Genomic DNA, 18,677 nt, shown 5'->3' with positions numbered 1-18,677 from the left:
AGCTAGGAGTTAATGACCTAGAAGGTGCTTGAGAGAGCCTTCTACAATAATGTACCACCAAGATAAACATATAACACATAAAATCATTATGTAAGTCTTAAGATTATTGGAGGGAAGAAAAGTAAAGGATTTTCTTACAAAACTTTTCAAATATCAAGTACAAGGAAGTGCAGCTAGATAGAGTTATCTTCTTGCTTCAGCATTTTGCCACATTCTATATTTCCATTCACATCTCACACATGCTTTCTTTTGTAATTTGCACACATTATAAGGTTTAAGTTTATTTTATGCATCATTTTTATGACATTATAAAATGAAATTTTATGTTTTGGTAACTGAAATGTCTTATTTCCTATAGATCCCTGGTTTTTCTTTTCACTGACATAAAAATAAATCTCTTGATACTTTATTCTGAACTGATTTGATCTGGGCATCTCCATGGAGGGTAGAATGAGGATGGCCCAAGCCTTCTTACTTGCCTCACATTTGAGTCAGAGGTTTTCCTAATGAGGAGTAAGTTTGAGGAATACTTTTTATTTTTTTTTTAATGCATTGGTAGGTTTCTTTCATTGTAATTTGTCTTTCGTTCCCTTTTATTTCTAGGAAATGAAAATCTTTACTCTTCTAATGTGTTGGGTATGTGCCATTCACCTCATTTATATATATATATATAAAATATATATGTTATATATTATATATTATATGTATATATACATATATGTATATATATTATATATAATATATATTATATAATTATATATTATATATAATATATATACTATATTATATATAACATGTTATATAATATATAATATATATAATAATATATATTATATATATATAATATCTGAATTTTTTGACAGCTTGATGATTTACACACATTTAGCAAGTTAGTTTATTGTAACACATTAGAAGTGACAGTTTTCAACTGTTGAAATGTAATATTTTTTATTTTCGATCTTTCTAATGACATAGTATATGTTTGAATTATGTTTTAACGTAATTTTCACTCATCAATTTAGAGTTTACTGTTTCTCTTTTACAGTGGTGTGCAAAAGAGTAATATTTAAACACACTTAGCTGTATTCTATAATACCTTTTATCAGATTATCTTTATGTATACCAAGAATATCAAACTCATTTCAGAGAGAGAGAGAGAGAGAGAGAGAGTGTGTGTGTGTGTGTGTGTGTGTGTGTGTGTGTGTGTGTGTGTGTGTGTGGTGTATGTGGTGGTTCTGGGCCTTAAACAATGTACTCTTGGCTGGTACCCTATCATTAGAGCTACATCTACCTATTTGTACTCCCATCTCCTGTTTCATCCTGGGGCTTGACCTCGGGGCCTTGACATTGTCCCTAAGCATTTTTTGCTCATGGCTTGTACAGCTCAACCACTTGATCCACAGCTCTACTTCTAGCCTTTTGTTGTATTAATTTGAGATAAGAGTCTCTTAGACTTTCCTACTGGGTCTGTCTTTTAATTGTTCCTCAGATCCTCAGCTTTCTGAGTAGTTAGGATTACAGGAATGGGCCCCTGGGTGTCCAGCCTATTTGTACATTTTAAATTAATTACTGCCATTTGAACATGTCTCATTACCATTTTTACAGTTGTTCATTTGTGGGGTTTGGTAGGTATGTATCTTAAAATTTTTCTAGTAACCTGTAGCTTCCAACTAATAGGAATTTATAGTATTGTATCACTTGCTTTTTGCAATTAGGTTTTTGTTTTTAAGAAAATACTTGATAGTTTTAGTTTACAAAGAACAGGTCATCTTTTGGAAATGTCAAGAGATTGGGGCAATGTCTTGTTTGAAATTGCACATCATATCTCACCCCCTCCTGCTCTTGACTTAAAATGTTGACTATCACATGAAATTAAGATAATGCAGTATTAAACTTGCATTGCTCATTGAGATTGGAACTATTATTAAGTAGTTGTACAAAAGGATTGCAGTTGGTTTTAGTGATGGGTTGAATTGTTTATAGTAGTAACTATATCACCTTGGCACTTATTTATTGTGTAGCCATTAGTTAGAAAACAAGATCTCTTGGACAGTTTTTCAGTTGTATGTATGTATAAGTAACCATGTATGCTTGAGAGTACAAGATATAAGAACTCTGCAGATAGAATATGGAACATGTAAGGAATAATTACAAGAACTGTACCAAAAGATTGAAAACAATTTGCAAGAGTGAGAATGTGGTTGGTTCCAACATATATGAAACAGCCATCTGGCAATATTTTTCTTTACTATAAGCCTTGTGTGCTGATAAGTATATATTATCAAAAATTCTGTGTACATAATTGATTTCTTTTTGTATTAAAAATTAATGCAAGCAGACAAGTTGATCTTAAGAAAAACTTTAGGAAACATTTTTAGAGAATATGTCTTAGGGAAACCTAAGACATATTCTAATGGAATTGAAAGAACAGAAAAGACAAAGACAAATTCTATTTGTTTCTTTTTAAAGACAGAGTAAGATATTTTTGGTTCTCAATGGGTAGTTTCACTGCTACAGATCCAGTTGCTAGGTTAAAATTCTTTTGGGAGTTTGGTTGGTTTGTCTATCTTGTACTACCTAAAATTTTAAGTCATGGCTAAAGTAAGTGTTCTGATCAGGTAGCTATTTAATGAGTATTAAGTGATAGGAAATGTAGGTTATGAGCAGCAGTTCTGATATTATCAACAAGCAATAACCTTTATATTTGGATATTGTTATCTACTAGTTTATTGTCCATGTTGGTAATAAAAATAGATCTTCTAAAGGGAAAAAAAAGATTACTATGATAGTATTAAAAATGAAACTATTGTTATAAAAATGAAACTATTGTTCTGTCAGTTGGTAGAAGGCTAGAAAATCCAATAGAAAACACGTTTTTACATTGTATATGTATGTACCCCCAGAGTAACTAGATAACTTGTTATTCTGCAGTAAACTTAGTAATTCTGTTTTATTATTTCAGATTCTGTGGACCTGAAATTCATAAGCAGCCTGGCTGAGTGGTTTTTCATTTTTATCAGTTGTGGGGCTTGAAATGTGGGGCCTGGGTGCTGTCCCTGAGCTCTTCAGCTCAAGGCTAGCTAGCACTCTACCACTTGAGCAATAGCTCCACTTCAGGCTGAGTGGTTTTTAACTCAAGGTTTCTCATGAAGCTACAGTGAAATTGTAGGCAGGGAACATAGTTATGGGAAAGATTGACTGAACTGACAGTAGAACTCAGTGACTTTTGGCACTTGATCACCACTTTGCATTGGACTATGAATGTATGATCACATGATAAAGCATTTGGCTTCTTCCAGAGGCAATGAGCTGAGAGATAGCAAAGAGGAAAGTATAATGTTTTTTATTCTAATCTTACATATCACACACACATTGTTAGCGTTATCACATAATCTCTAGGGCCAAATAACAAGAGAAGATTATACTGCTGAGCTTGCTTAAATATCAACTGGAGTTTTACTTAAGATGGCTACCTCCCTGCCCCCATTATATTGCCAAGCTTCAAAAAAGCAAATTGTCTTATTTATTACTGACAGTTCCTGCCAAGAGCCAGCCACAATGCTTCATTTTTTTTTCAGCTGCTGTTTTAATACATACTGTGTTAACCAATATAATAGGCACAGTACATTGAGGTAAAAATAAAACAAGGCTTTTGTAAGTTTACTCAGAGAGTTACATCCCACATCTATGCTTTTCTTTTTTATTCCTTTAAAAATAGTCTGTGTCAAACATTCTAGTTAAAGTGATAAAGTGATTCCTGCTAGGTTAGTATTTGGATCTAGAATTAATACTTTCCTCATCCTCTATTTTAGATAGTATTGCATCATCTTTGCCATTTATGTTTTGTGCTTTTATTACTAATCCTGTTCAATATGTTGTATCTTTGTAGGAATCATTTGCAGCTCATCCATTGTGTGAGTAAACCTCAAACCACAGCCACAATTCTACTGAAATAGGCACACAGAAATTACCATATGTCTCAATACACTGAAAAAGAGCCATCAGGTAAGGAAGGTGTCATTTCTTCCAAATTAAGGATTGCTTGTTTTTCTTTCTAGATACCTTGAGTACCATATATGGCAAATCATCATCTGATACATTATCTTAGTAAAGGTTAATTTCTAGCTTTTAGTATACAAGTAGGTAAATTTCTGATACTTTTTGATAGCCTTGGCTTCTGTTGCTGATTCCAATTTGGATATTATTTCTTTGGATTTGTTAATTTGGATATTATTTCTTTGGATTGCTTCTTAGAATTGGACAAGTAACCTGGACATTTAATTTAATTTAGTTTAATTTTGTCAGTTATTAGAGTACAGTCTCTACCTGAAGATTGCTGAGCAGATAAAATAATTTCACACTTGATATTGTATTATAAATACATTTCTTTCTTATTTGTGCTTGGAATTTATTATATTTCTTATTATAATGTAAGGAAACAAATATGAAACTGTTCCACTTATTGACTATATATTATGTATTGTGAGAAAAATGTTTGATTCTGGTATAGCATATGTAATTCATATTTGACTGGACAAACTTAGATGCTACTGTTTATTCAACATTCAGTCATCAAAACTGAATATTTAAATTGTTAAAATGTTGGTAGCTTTTTTGAGGTAATATATAACATTCAATCATAGTTTTCAAAGATGGAATTGAAGGTGTGTTACATTACCCTTAATCCTTTTCAGATAGATAGATAGATAGATAGATAGATCCCTCCTGGGACTTCCTCGGGGCCTGGGTACTGTCCTTGAGATTTTTTGCTCAAGGCTAGTGATCTTCCACTTTGAACCACAGAGCCACTTCCAGTTTGCTTGTGGTTAATTTAAGATAAGAATGTCTTGGACTTTATTGCTGGGACTGGCTTCAAACTGCAATCCTCAGATCTTAGTCTTATAAGTAACTGGGATTATAGGCATGGGTCTGTATTGCCTCACTATTAGATAATTTTATCTAACTTTAAGCATTGGACTATATTTGTATTTGTGGTATAAATACAATTTGAAGTGATTACCTGTAGCCTTTGACAAGAATGTGTGTTCATAACATCATGTGCTAATAATGAACTCTTCTAATGTGGATTGAATAATTATATGGAAGGTACTTGGTAATTTGGATGATCATTGTCTAGCTCATAAACAATTTTGACACTGTAATAATTTGTCATATGCAAAATCTTTTCTGGTAGATTTCAGTATAAAAATCTAAAATACCTCAAAGGAATCAAATTTAAAAGATATTTTGACACACAGAAGACCACCTACTCTTATTGTATGTCTTATTTCATGTTTATCTAGTGTGAAGAATTCATTTCATTATGTTCAATTACAATCAAATGTCTTCTTATGAAATGTCTACTAAGAAAAATGTTTTATAGTAGTAGTAAAATGTACTTGATGTTGATATGATTTAGAACATAAGAGCTATTTGATTTGTTTAATAATAGTATATATGCTTTCCCCCCAGTAGTTGTTCACTCATTCATTCATTCATTTTAGTGATGGATCAAGAATCCAACAAGGGTGCTTGGCCCAAACCAGCAGGAGGATATCAGACAATTACAGGCAGGCGATATGGAAGAAGACATGCATATGTCAGTTTTAAACCATGTATGACCAGGCATGAAAGAAACTTAGGTCGGGCTTTTGATGACTACGAAGTATTGGAACTGGATGATGTTCCAAAGGAAAATTCCTCAGGTATGTAACATGTAATTATATTAATAAATAAGGGTTTTTTGTGTCTGAGTATAAATACAGTTCATTTTATGTCAATAAATGCTATTTTAAATTTTTTATGGAACTTAATGATAGTACTTATATCATAATACTTATATTTACACAAATAACACTTATATTTACACAAAAAATAAACTAGAATATAGCCAATCACAAAAATGTAACTATAGTTATGTCACATCTGTTAGCTAGAAATCATTTTTCAGCCTCTACTCTCTAAAAACATTTTAATCTACCCATTATATTTAAATAACTTTTTTCAATGTTTTAAGTAATTCAACCTAGCTAGTTCATTTTTATAATCATTTTGTGAAATACCATGCCAAATAATAGTCATTTAAAATTTCTAAATTATTCAATGGTTTGAAATGTGTGTTTTGCAGATATCCATATTCTATTGCTATACTTTTTGGACTAGACTCAGTTTCTCCTTTTGGTTCTAAGCAAACTTGATATATCTAGAAAATTTTTTACTAGCCAGTAATTCCAATAAAGCGTTTTTGCAATTAAAGTTTAGTTATTTTATAACTTACAAATTCTTATTGGAGCAAATCTCAAGTGTCTTTTTAATTTTTAAGTTAATAGTAATGAAAGAAATTATGTATAATCTATAGATAGATTTGATTTTGTTCATGTCTCAAAATCTTTACTATGGCAAAAAGTATATTGACTTGTTCATTATTTTTCAGTTATAGCTATATAACATTAAAAGTTAATTCATTTTAGATGTATAATAACAGTATGTTTTGAGGATAGAAATCAAATATATACCTAGACTCTAAGATGTAATATTCTGAATTAACATTAAAACACAATTTAGAGCCTCATTTCTCTTAGATCTGTGATGTGTTATTACATCAGCCATAAATACATTTGAAGTGTTTTTTTTTTAGTCTGTATAACTAAATGGAGGTTAATTTGGAGACTTAACGGGGTACTGTGCAGAGTGTTTACCTATGACTCCACTTAAGCTTTTCATTCTGTATCATATTATTCACTTCTCTTTTATGTCTTGTGGAAGATTTTAAGAATTAGGATTTAGATGAAAAATTGTCTCCAAAAGAAAGAAGGGAGAGGAAACTTGGAGACAGATGAATTCATAGGGTAACCATTCTGTGGTACTAGTTCAATTAAAGATCATTGAAGCAGTTGCCAAATAAATTTACTTATATTTTCAAGTAGGTAATAATTGGTGTGATTTCTACTAAGTTCAGTAATTACATAATATTTGATCTAAATTAATCCCTACAAAATGTTTTCCTTTGTCTCTGAAGGTTCCAGTTCATTGGATCAAGTCCATTCTTCCTTATCTGATGAACCTATATTTGAAAATAGTGAAACAGGAACTCCTACTTGTGGTACAGCGTTGAACCAAATTGTTGAGAGCAATTCATCCTTTGCTACAGAGCATCATAGTCAGGAAGGCAAGGATACCTTAGGAAGCAGTATAAATCTTCACAGTCACTCTGATACAGCATATATTCCAGGAGCTTGTAATGTCTCAAATGTCCAGAATGGAATTGCATTGGTTTATACTGACTCTTATCCAGATGGCAACCATGGAGAGGAAACTGACTGTCTTCATCTTTCTGCAGAAGTTGTGGAAAGTGGTGGATATCAGGAAGCATTAGGCAGTACAGTAATGGGGCTGGAAAATGGTGAGGCAGAAGTATTCACTGGTCTTTCACTGCCAGTTCCGGCTTTTAACTGTGAGATAAGAGAGGAATTTGAAGAGTTAGATTGCACACCTTCAATGAAAAGTTCTACTGATGATGCTGAGTTTATCCATCAGAGCAAGCAGGACTTTCAACAGTCCTCTTCTGAAGATGAATTTGTTAGAAAGACACAAGATAATATTGACCATGAGGAAAAACAGACAGAAAATTCTCCTGAAGATGCAGCCTGTGTTCCAGGGCATATTTGTAGTGAACAAAATGCAGGTGATAGGGACAGCAACTGTAGAAGTTCTCCTGAACAGGTAGTAAGGCCAAAAGTTAGGAAAGTGATAAGTTCAAGCCAGGTGGATCAGGAAGTAGGTTCAAACAGGCATGAGGCTAAACAAAGAAGCGTACAAAGATGGAGGGAAGCTTTGGAAGTTGAGGAATGCATCGGGGATGATTCTTTAATAAAGTGTGAAGAATTTGATGAAGAACATGAATGTATGTTTTTGGATCCACCTTACTCAAGAGTTACATCAAGGGAAACAGAACATAGCAATGTAACACCAGGAAGTGGAGCCACAGTAGGAACGCAAGAACGGGGTAACAACTTTTGGAATGGCTGTGGAGACTATTACCAACTCTATGACAAAGATGAAGATAGGTAAGGTGTCATACAGATTATATATTGACTGAAGTTGTTTGTTTCTGTTGCTGAGACACTCAGTGATCTATCTGAAATTAGATACTTTGATTTATCAAATGTTCTTAATGAGCATACCCATACATACAAACTACTAATTACAGTTTTTTACAGAAACTTTCTTGGGGCTATTTTTATACTTAACAGGAATTAGAAATTCACGTAATACTTACTAGATATTATAACGGGTACAGATGCTAACTATTTTAATTTATGGATTTCAAGGGAAGTATATGTTTATTTTTTTCACATGTACAATTGCTTGATTTATTTATTTTTAAATGTATTATTACCTTTTAGTAGTTGTCCAAAGGAGTTGCCATTCACCATCTTGACCAATGTCACCCCTATCAACATTCATATCTTCCCTCCCAACTCACCCCTTCTTTCCCTTTTATATTTAGGTTATGTATTAAAGTTTTGTGGGGTTTTTTTGCTATTTAGCAAAGCAGTTTCTGTATACAGTGCATCTTGATCTGTGTCATTCCTTCAACATCTTCATTTCCCCCTTTCCTTTTATTCTCACTTCTGTGGTATACACAATGAATTCTTACCTTTATTCTCCCCTCTAATCTCCCTTCATTCTTCTACCTCTCTCTGCTTTATCCCAACCTCCCTGCTTATTTTGATATGGGCTTTTTCTTAAGTTTTAAAAACCTATGTAAAGTCTCAGTCTGGGTTAGAAAGGAAGTTCACAGAAACTATTGATTAGTAGCTATAAATATCACCCATTTTTTTAATTGGATCTTCTATGACTAAGTTTACTTTTAATTTTTGTTAGCATTTAAAAATTCTCCAACAGCTATATGGTAAGGACTTGTCATTTCCCTTGTTCATAGATGAGGAAATTGAGACAAGAGAGTTAACTAGCTTTTTTAAAGTGACTAAAGGTTGGAGCTGGAACGAGTATGTCAGCTCCAGAGGCTATGTTCTTCACCACAAGACTGCTGCTTTCAAGAAAACATACAATTTTTCTTAACATAAGCATTCTTTCTCAATCCATCAGTTGGACAACAAATCAATTGCAGGATTCTATTAATAATAAAGGGTCTTGAAGTCGGGGGCTGGGTAGCGTCCCTTTATTCAAGACTAGTGCTCTGCCAGTTGAGCCACAGCTCCATATCTAGCTTTTTTTGTACTTATTTGGAGTTAAGAGTCTCATGGACTTTGATGCCTGGCTGGATTCGAGCCACAATCTTGAGATCTCAGCCTTCTGAGTAGCTAGGATTATAGTTGTGAACCATAGGTATCTGGTTAAGTAATGTTTTGTTGTTGTTGTTGTTTTGTGTTTTTCTTTTTTAAAAACAATAAAAAGTATAAATGAAAACATTTACGATTTTGAATACAAAGCATTTGTGGATTTTATTTCATGTCATGACATAATAGACATTTCATTTTTTAAAAAATGAGTTAAACTTCCATAATATAGTGTGTGTAACTTATTGTTAAAAACAATTTACAATTTCTGCTGTTAACCTTGAAGCTTTTAAAAGGTAAGATAATTTTTGCCTAATCTGCTATGTTTTAAGCTGGGTCAAACATTTCTTTTTCCTGATTTTTTTCAGTTTGAGTTTATAGTCTTTCATCCTAAGTCCACAAGGTTCTAAAAATAAAAATTGGATGCAAAATCTGACCTGATATTAACCTTGATAGTGTATCTGGATCTGAACTAAATTGAGGCTTGTTCTTTGGATATTTATACATTTTTCTGCAGAACCATGAATGTGATTAATAACTATTTACTGGCCTGAGTTATGCTGAAGATTTTTAAGCACTATTTTAAACTTAGAGGAAAATATTTAAATTCTGAAACATTCAGAGGGAAGACTTTTAGACTGTGTTATGAGCCTCTTCTATATCTAAGTTACTATAAAAACCAAAGAATTGTTAATAATTTATCTTTTTGAAGGTATAATATTGCTGAAAAGAAATTAAGTTGACTTACTTTCACCTTTGAGGACGCACAAATCAATATAAAAAGCCTCTTCAGTTTTGCTTGCTTTTTGTAGTCAGGTCTGATATCTTATATTGAAATTGATGAAATGTTTATATAATTCTTAGCCCTAAAAAAAAGGGTAGTAGTTTCCTTGACTCTTGGTTTTTAAATTAATAATATCTTTTATCCATCGTAGCAGTGTTACCTTTGACTAGAAGGATTTTCTACTTTTAATGGCCAGAAGGCATTTTCATAATTTTTTTTTCCTTAAGCGATATCAGTATTTTACATCCAGAATATACAGGCTGAAAAACATAGTAGAAACTTTTTTCAATAATATATTGATTATAGAGCTGTCAGTTGAGGTATTCCAAAATTATGGAACTAATTTTGAGGATTCATTAAAATGTTGGAAACAATGCTTTTTTTGTTCTAAGAATTATAGAATAAAGCCTGAAGGATAATGACTGTACCTTGGACTCTACTTGTATTTACATGCTTAAAACTTAAGATACATTTCAATACCCTAAGTGTTTTAAGGAGTACTTCTATTTCTGTTTCTTTTCCTGTTCCTCAACTCTTAAGTCCCTGCACAGTACTTCCATATGCCAGGGTTCCAGCTAAAAGTGAAAATTTTATTAAATATTACTTTTAATTATTAAATTACTTTTCCCTTTGCTCATCTACTTGATGTTTTACTTTCGTGCTGTGCAGCTCCAATATTGAAGACAGAGTAAAAGGGCAGCAATGAATCTCCTTTTCTAATTTTCTTGAGAAAGAAATTAAGAACGTGAGAAATTAAGTTCTTCATTTGATGTTCTTAATTTGAAAGTTAAGAAATTGAAGTTGAATTTTTTTTTGAATTTTGCTTTGTAAAACAGGTGATAAAGCTTTTTTGGTCATGTTTATAGCAGTGACAAATCGCTCACTTAGTCAAGATTATAACTGAAATTCAATGTGACATTTTTAAATGTAGGTAATTTGGCCACTTAAAAATATGAATCACCTATTATTTAAAAGTGGAAAAGGATTTTAATGAATGCAGATCACCTTCTTCCCCGAACAATTCTAAATGATCATTTAATCGCATCTGAAATGTTATACTCTGGGATAAGCATTGCAGCTGGTAGCATTGCTCTGAGCTGTTTGACAGGAACTGAGCACCACCTTACTAAATTAGAACTGCAAGGGAAATGTTAATAGGTAGCATATAATTACCAGACTTGAGATTAGACGAAAGAACTAAGGTTAGCACCTTGCTCTTTTGAAATATACCCGTGAAAATTTCTATTTGAGGACAAGATACTGAATTTTATAAAAACTTTTCAGAAATGCTAGCACATTTTAACCTTGGTCCTAAGTCTTCTGAAGAGAGACATGCCATCAACTGATCATTTCTTAAAGCACTTGAAATTTCTCTCAGAGAGTATTCCTGTTGCTGGGACTTAACTTTGCTTAAACATCAAAAGCTTTACATAAGGGAGTCAGGACAACTTTTGTTGATATTGGGAAAGTAAAGTGAATATTAGCCATTTAGTTAATTTCATTACGTGTATTAAACAGGTGTTTATTGACACTTTCTTAAGTGCCAGACTTTTGTACCAGGGGCATTGTAAATATGTATAAATGATCCCTGTTCCCATAGAATTCACCAGAATTACAAAGAAGACAGTATATAGCTTGCATGTTGTGAGGCTGAATTCTCTTCTATTCTTAGCTAGCTAAGAGTCATAAAAAAGACCTTTTCTGACATGCAAATAAAACATCTATTAGCAGCCAAAACAAAGATTTTAAAAACATACTTAAGTGTTTTCTCAAACATTTTAATCTTGGGTTCACATTTATAGCAGTTTAGGGGTAAAGTTTTTTTTTTTAAGTATTTATTTGCTCTTTATATTGCCCCTAGTTAGCATTGAGTTATATTCATAAACAGATAAGGATAACTTACTCAGATGTAATTTATTATGTAACTTTGTACATTCAGTTAGAGCAAAGAAACTTTTTTTCATATATAGACTTTAACCATGTAACTTATAGACCAAAACAAAAGGCAAAAACAAAAACTTATCAGTATAAATCTCAAGTAGAAATAAAATGGAAGTACAATCAACCAAAGCAGTTTCTCATTCTCATACCTCAAGGAAATGTTAGCTTTTTTTAATTAGGCACACACACACACACACACACACACACACACACATGCCAGTAGAAATTATAGTCAAAATAGTAATGTTTCTTCTTCTTTGGAGCCCAAAGATTTATAAACTTTCTTATATGGTGTCCATGTAGTATTTCAGGCATTGTGAACCAAAAGGCAAAATAAGGGTATTATCTTACATTGTCATCAAAAGTGAAAAATAAAATCTTACTTTCTAAGTAATGAAAGGCAGAAGATCTAATTTGGGTGACTGGCTATGGTGTAATTTGTTTGCTTTTGGTGTATAGAAACACTAAAGTTGATTGGATGACCCCAGAGGGTGTCCTTGTCGATACATAAACCAGAGGATGTAGAGTTGGTTTCCTTTGGCAAAGACACAATGCTTGATAATAAATGTACTCATTACCTTGCTCATGTAATTGTAACCCCTCTGTATGGTATTTTCACAATTAAAAACAAAAAACAAAAAAGACGAAAATAATGGCATGCAGGTAGAATATAAAGATGCAGAGTAGTGGATTCCGATCCAGGCAAACTAACTTGTTGTACCTTAGAATAAGGTGCATATGTGTAACTGCAACAATTTTTTGTTGTTGTTGGTCGTGGGTCTTGAACTCTGCCTGGGTGCTGTCCCTGAGCTCTTTAAGTCAAGGCAAGCACTCTTGAGTCACAGTGCCACTTCCTGCAACAACATTTGTGAGGGTGAAAGTCACAGGGCTGAGGCTAGGAGGGAAGAAAGGAGCTAGTAAACATTTAGTGGGAAAGAGAAGAGCTAGTAAACATTTTGGTATTACTATAAATGTACCATTTAATATAAGTGGAAATGCTGGAGATATACAGAATGCATTTTGCAAATAAGTTAAGGGAGTAAGATTAAATTTAGGAAGACCAATTAGTAATTGAGTATATAAGTTTAGGTTTGGGGAAAAGCACTTGAGCTAGGGATTTTTTTTATTTCAGTAGAAATGGAGAAAAACATATTAGGATAAAGTCATTGTGCAAAGAATAGAAAGAAAGGATTTGAATATGGAGAAATAAGGAAGAGTCAAAGATACATGGTTTACAAAATTGGGATATGAAAATGCCTTTAGCATAGAAAATAAAAATGCATATATAGATAGATTTTATTTAATGAGAATGTATCTCTAGAAAGAAAAAGGGAAACTGAAAAATATTTAATGAATAATGACTTTCAAAGTATGGTGTTCAGTGTTGGGTGAGGAAATATACATTCAAAAGTTATCTCTTGAAAAGTAAGAGTTATATCTGCAAACTCTTATTTTTAAAGGTTTCTAAAGAGTTTATTTTAGATAACAAGATTAAAGTAGGTAGAAAAAGAGAGAGCTATTGTGATCATCTGCTAGGATTATCCTAGACATATACTAATTACTACAAATGAGGGAAACCATGGAGCCTGTGTTTCTTTTGGGTCTGGTTTACTTCACTTAATATGATTTTTTTCCAAATCTTTCTACCGCCTTATGAATAGAGCAGTGTCATTCTTTCAGATGGAAGCTTAGAATGCCATTGTGTATATATACATTTTCTTGATCTCTTCATCTACCCAGAGGCATACCTTAGCTGTGGTAAATAATGCTGTGGTGAGCATAGTTGTGCTAATAGCTTTAGTGTGGCCTTGTTTGTGATCATTTGGGTAAATGCCCAATAGTGGGATTGCTGGATCATAGGGTAATTCTATGTTTAGTCTTTTGAGGAACCTCCATACTGCTTTCCAGAGTGGTTGAACCAGCAGTGTAGTAGCATTCCCTTTTAGTCACATCCCTTCCAGCATCTACTGTTATTTGTTTTCTTGATAATGGCCATTCATATGACCATATAGTCAAAATGAACACCAAGATATGGAAACAAGAGGGTTTTTGTTGTTGTTGTTTTTAATATACTGTATAACATTTTTTTCTTGTTTTTCCCTCCCTTTGGTTTGTCCCCTGTAGTCACTGTTTTTGATTCTGGTACCTTGTGTCTTGTATATACACTTAATCTGATTTAGGGAAGGGAAAGGGAATAACAGAATGGTGAAACAAAGAACAAAGGGTGAACCAATGCAACAGTAACACAAGACACTATGTTGGAAATGAGCTTTACAACTTGGTAAGGGGGAGTGGGAGAAAAATCAGGGAGGGGATAACAATATTTGACAAGAAATGTATGCATTATCTTAGTTATGTATGTATAATACATAACTAATCACCTCATCACCTTTACAACAAATAAAAAAAATTCTGCTCCCATGGAAGAAATCAAGAGTTGAAGGCTCAAAATGGCAAGGGTTTTTTTTGTTTGTTTGTTTGTTTGCTTGTGTATTGATCAATCTTGAGGCTTGAACTCTGTGTCTGGGTGCTGTTCCTGAGCTCTTCAGCTCAAGGCTAGTGCTTTACCACTTAGGTCACAGTGCCATTTCCTCGTTTTCTGGTGGCTAACTGGAGATAAGAGTCTCAGGGATCTTTTTGCCCAGGCTTGCTTTGAACCATAGTCCTCAGATATCAGCCTCCTGAGTAGCTAGGATTACAGTTGTTAGCCTACGGCATCTGGCAAAATGGCAGTTTTTATCTGTAGCTTTTATACCTCTTGAGCTGGACAAATAAATGTGGTCTTGTCATTTTAGTTATCCTATTCCTTACATAATAGAAACGCAGTAACCTTCAGGACTTCCTTTTTGCAAACTTTATTTTTTTTAAATCTGATTGTAAATACTTTGCTGACCAAGGACAGAATGAAACATGTAATAATCATTTTTATTTCACAATTAAGGAACAAGCATCATGGAGAGATTTGGCCCAACGGCTGAATGTAGTTTGCTAGTTTTTTATATAGGCTTTTATAAGCTTATTGGTTATAGGCATTCATTTTGCATTGGCAATAGAGATATTATATCAGTCATTTCAGTAAACTTCTGAAGTACATACATTTCATGTTATTTTTTCTGGACAGGATCATACTCTGAGTTTAATGTTGTAAAAACAGATCCTGCCGGGCACCTCTGCTCAAGCCTTAATTCTAGATCTCAGGAGTCTGAGATCTGAGAATCACAGTTTGAAGCCAGCCCAGGCAGCGAAGTCTGTGAGACTCTTATCTCCAATAAACTCAGAAAAAGCCAGAAGTGGTACTGTGGCTCAAGTGGTAGAGCACTAGCCTTATGCAAAAGAAGCTCAGGGACAGAGCCCTGGTCCAGAGTTCAAGCCATAGGACTGGAAATCAATCAGTAATAAAAACAGATCTTTAAGCTTCTTAAAATTGCCAACATTCATATAGAAATACTACTCTTAATTATTAAAGAGATAAAAATCAGACTTGTTAGTATAGATTTGAATTTGAGGAGCTTTGTCATCAGGTAAGTTAGTGTAATAAGTTCTTTAAACCTATTATAAAACCTTTTAAAACTTTTTATGCTTTGGATCACAAATTTTTACAGAATGCAAGTGACTTTTCCTTATACTCAATTGAAAGAGACTTTTTTGTTTGCTATATCTAGGTGTATTGCATTTCTTTTCTCGGCTATTTATACTCTATGGTCCTTTTTTTTTTTTTTTACTGAAAAGTGAAAGCTAATTTTGTTTTTATCCTTCCATTAAATATCTCAGAGCTCAGATTAGTACTTCTGTTTATTAATAACATCTTGATTTTTCAATTATTTCTAGAATAAGGGAACCCACTAGCTAGATATGTACAACTTAACACTTCATACAGAAAATAAACTTTTTATTTTTCAAAAGTTAAGTGAACAAGGGGAAATCTTTAAGGTTCTTGACCAGAATGTTGGAGGAAAAATTCAAGACTTACTTTTTCTTTTTTGGCAATATTAGAGTTTAACCCAGGGTGTTGGGCTTGCAACAGTGGCACTCTGCCACTTCAACAACACCTCCAATCCTGCTTGTTGGTGGTTATTAGAGATGGAAAATAGGTGAACTTTTCTGATCATGCTGTCTTTGAGCCAAAGTCCTGCTGAGTAGGTAGGATTATAGGTGTGAGTCACCATTACCTGAGTTAAAACTTCCAACACTGATCACTAATACTTAAACCTTTGGTAGTGTAAGCTAGTCTTTAAAAATAAAATATAACTAAATTAGTTAAAGTTATGCAATTAAGTGTAATTTTCAGATGTTCTTTATTAAACCGTTTATTATATCCTTTGTGGCTTTATCTAAACATTGTCAAACTAAAGTTTAGTTTGTGTTCAGTAAAGATTTGTTAGCATTTCTTTTTATTAATTTGAATATCTTTTAAAAGGGTGATTCTTGCTGGGTGCTGGTGGCTCATGCCTGTAATCCTAGCTACTCAGGAGGCTGAGATCTGAAGATCACGGTTCAAAGCCAGCCTGGGCAGGAAACTCCTTGAGACTCTTATCTCCAAAACTGGAAGTGGTGCTGTGGCTTAAGGGGTAGAGTGCTTGCCTTGAGCTGAAGAGCGCAGGGACAGCGCCCAAGCCCAGAGTTCAAGCCCCAGGACGGACCAAAAAAAAAAAAAAGAGTGTGGTTCTTTTGTATATGAGTATGTAAAAGTAAGAGAGAAACAAGTTTTTACTACATGGCAATAGTGGAAAACTATACATAATAAGTAATAAGTGTCATTATGTAAATAAGTAAAGTTTCAGGTCAATAAATATTGAGTAATAAGTCTATAATTTATTCTAGATAGTATTACCAAATTAAGTATAAAAATTTACTTAGAAATCTGTCTAAACTATGACAAGCCTTTATATAGGCATTATATACCTCAGTGAAAAAAATTAGTAATGTGTTTCATAACTTGCCATACAGCACAATCATTTAGAATAATTATATTCAAAGTACTTTAAAAATTGAATTAGTCTTAGCTGGATTAAGTATTAGTAGTGCCCTTTATCTCATGATACCTGGTAACACTCCAAAGGATAATGAAGAAAACAACCGAACATGTATTGATATTATTTTTGCTCTGATTTACAGTTCAGAATGCAGTGATGGGGAGTGGTCTGCTTCTTTGCCTCATCGGTTTTCTGGCACAGAGAAAGATCAGTCCTCAAGTGATGAGAGCTGGGAGACACTGCCAGGAAAAGATGAGAATGAACCTGAGTTACAGAGTGAGAGCAGTGGTCCTGAAGAAGAAAACCAGGAATTATCTCTTCAGGAAGGGTAATTTAGCAGTGAGACTGAGCATTTTTTGTGCATATGCAAGAATGGCATATACATCACATTCAAATATTGGGTATACTATTAATTATAAGCTCTGTGTTGTACCAGTAGGTACAACATTATCTTTTACAGAGATATAATACTTGGTTTCACTTCACATTTTAAAGAAAATTTAGGCATTTTGTAGATCATTTTTGTTGAGTTAGGAAGAAGTATATGAAAGTTGTCATTACTATACAGGGAGGTAATAGCCAAGGAGACAGATCTGTGATTCACTCACAGCAGTGGGGACAGTTGCAAAAGTTGCAGTTTCCTTTTCTTCTCTAACTGCATTCTGGAAATGGCATCTCCAGAACTTGATTGATGATTTCTTTAACTTTAATAGGAATACTACTAGTCTAGGAATGGCCAGACTTTCACTGGGAAAAGCTAGATATTTTTTTTTGACATTGTGTGGATAGTTTCTTTTGTAGCTTCTCAGCTGTTAGTAGCCATAGGCAATATGTATATGAATTGGTTTAATTGTAGTCCAACAAGATTTTATTTGCAGAAATGGTGGCAGATTGGAAATAACCTGTGGCTCACTGTTCATTGACTCTTGTTCTGGTATTTTCCCTGTAAGAAAGTTTCTGGCTTCTAAGTTAATTTCACATGTGTGCACATGTAAACTGATAGATACTCAAACGTGGTAGAGCACTAGCCTTGAGCTGAAGAGCCTTAGGGACAGCGCCCAGGCCTAGAGTTCAAGCCCATGACGGACAAAACAAAACAACAACAACAAAAAAAGAATTGATAAGCTAGGTATCAGGGGCTCATGCATATAATCCTAGCTACTCAGGAGGCTGAGATCAAAGTTTGAAGCCAGCTCAGGCAATAAAGTTCATGAGACTCATATCTCCAGTTAACCATCAAAAAGCTGCAAGTGGAACTATGGCTCAAGTAGTAGAGTGTTAGCCTTGAGTGAAAAAGCTTCAGTACTGTCACAAAATTAAAAAAAAATAAACTTGTTGGCTATGTAAGAGAAGAGCTTTCTATGTGAAGGAATGGTAAGAACAGACACTGAAAAGGATAGGAAGTGGTGGAAAAAGGCATGGGAGTGGGGCTTGAAACAGGGAGTAGGCAAGAACCACATGTAGGCCCCAGTGTTAAACCAAAATTTACTCAGAAGTGAGGGGTTTTTCCATTATGCATTTTATTTGTTTGTTTGCTCTTAACACTGAAATTTATTGTATTACAATATCTCTTAAAATCTAAACTATAATTTAAGTTTGCCAAGACTTTGATCTTGACCTTTTATATTGTAAAAAGCATGTGCATTCTTAAAGTCCCTTCTGTCTTAATTTTTTGGA

The 18,677-nt window shown here is 33.5% G+C and overlaps 1 protein-coding gene across 2 annotated transcripts in view; it reads left to right on the top strand.

Annotated features, from left to right (window-relative positions):
* Pja2 (praja ring finger ubiquitin ligase 2) overlaps positions 1-18,677 on the top strand; it is a 58,474-nt gene that overhangs the window by 13,671 nt on the left and 26,126 nt on the right. The window contains exons 2-5 of one of the 2 annotated variants that reach the window (XM_042692185.1): positions 3,890-4,005; positions 5,505-5,705; positions 7,019-8,066; positions 17,143-17,328. In XM_042692185.1, coding sequence (XP_042548119.1) covers positions 3,975-4,005; positions 5,505-5,705; positions 7,019-8,066; positions 17,143-17,328 — 1,466 coding nt within the window. In that variant the 5' untranslated portion in view covers positions 3,890-3,974. The remainder of the gene's footprint in view (positions 1-3,889; positions 4,006-5,504; positions 5,706-7,018; positions 8,067-17,142; positions 17,329-18,677) is intronic. The other variant, XM_042692186.1, reaches the window with a different exon arrangement.

Source organism: Dipodomys spectabilis, unplaced genomic scaffold (assembly GCF_019054845.1).
Source record: "Dipodomys spectabilis isolate Male_0828 unplaced genomic scaffold, ASM1905484v1 ptg000147l, whole genome shotgun sequence".
NCBI lineage: Eukaryota > Metazoa > Chordata > Mammalia > Rodentia > Heteromyidae > Dipodomys > Dipodomys spectabilis.
Note: the sequence above shows the minus strand (reverse complement) of the source record. Positions and strands in the feature narration are given on the sequence as shown.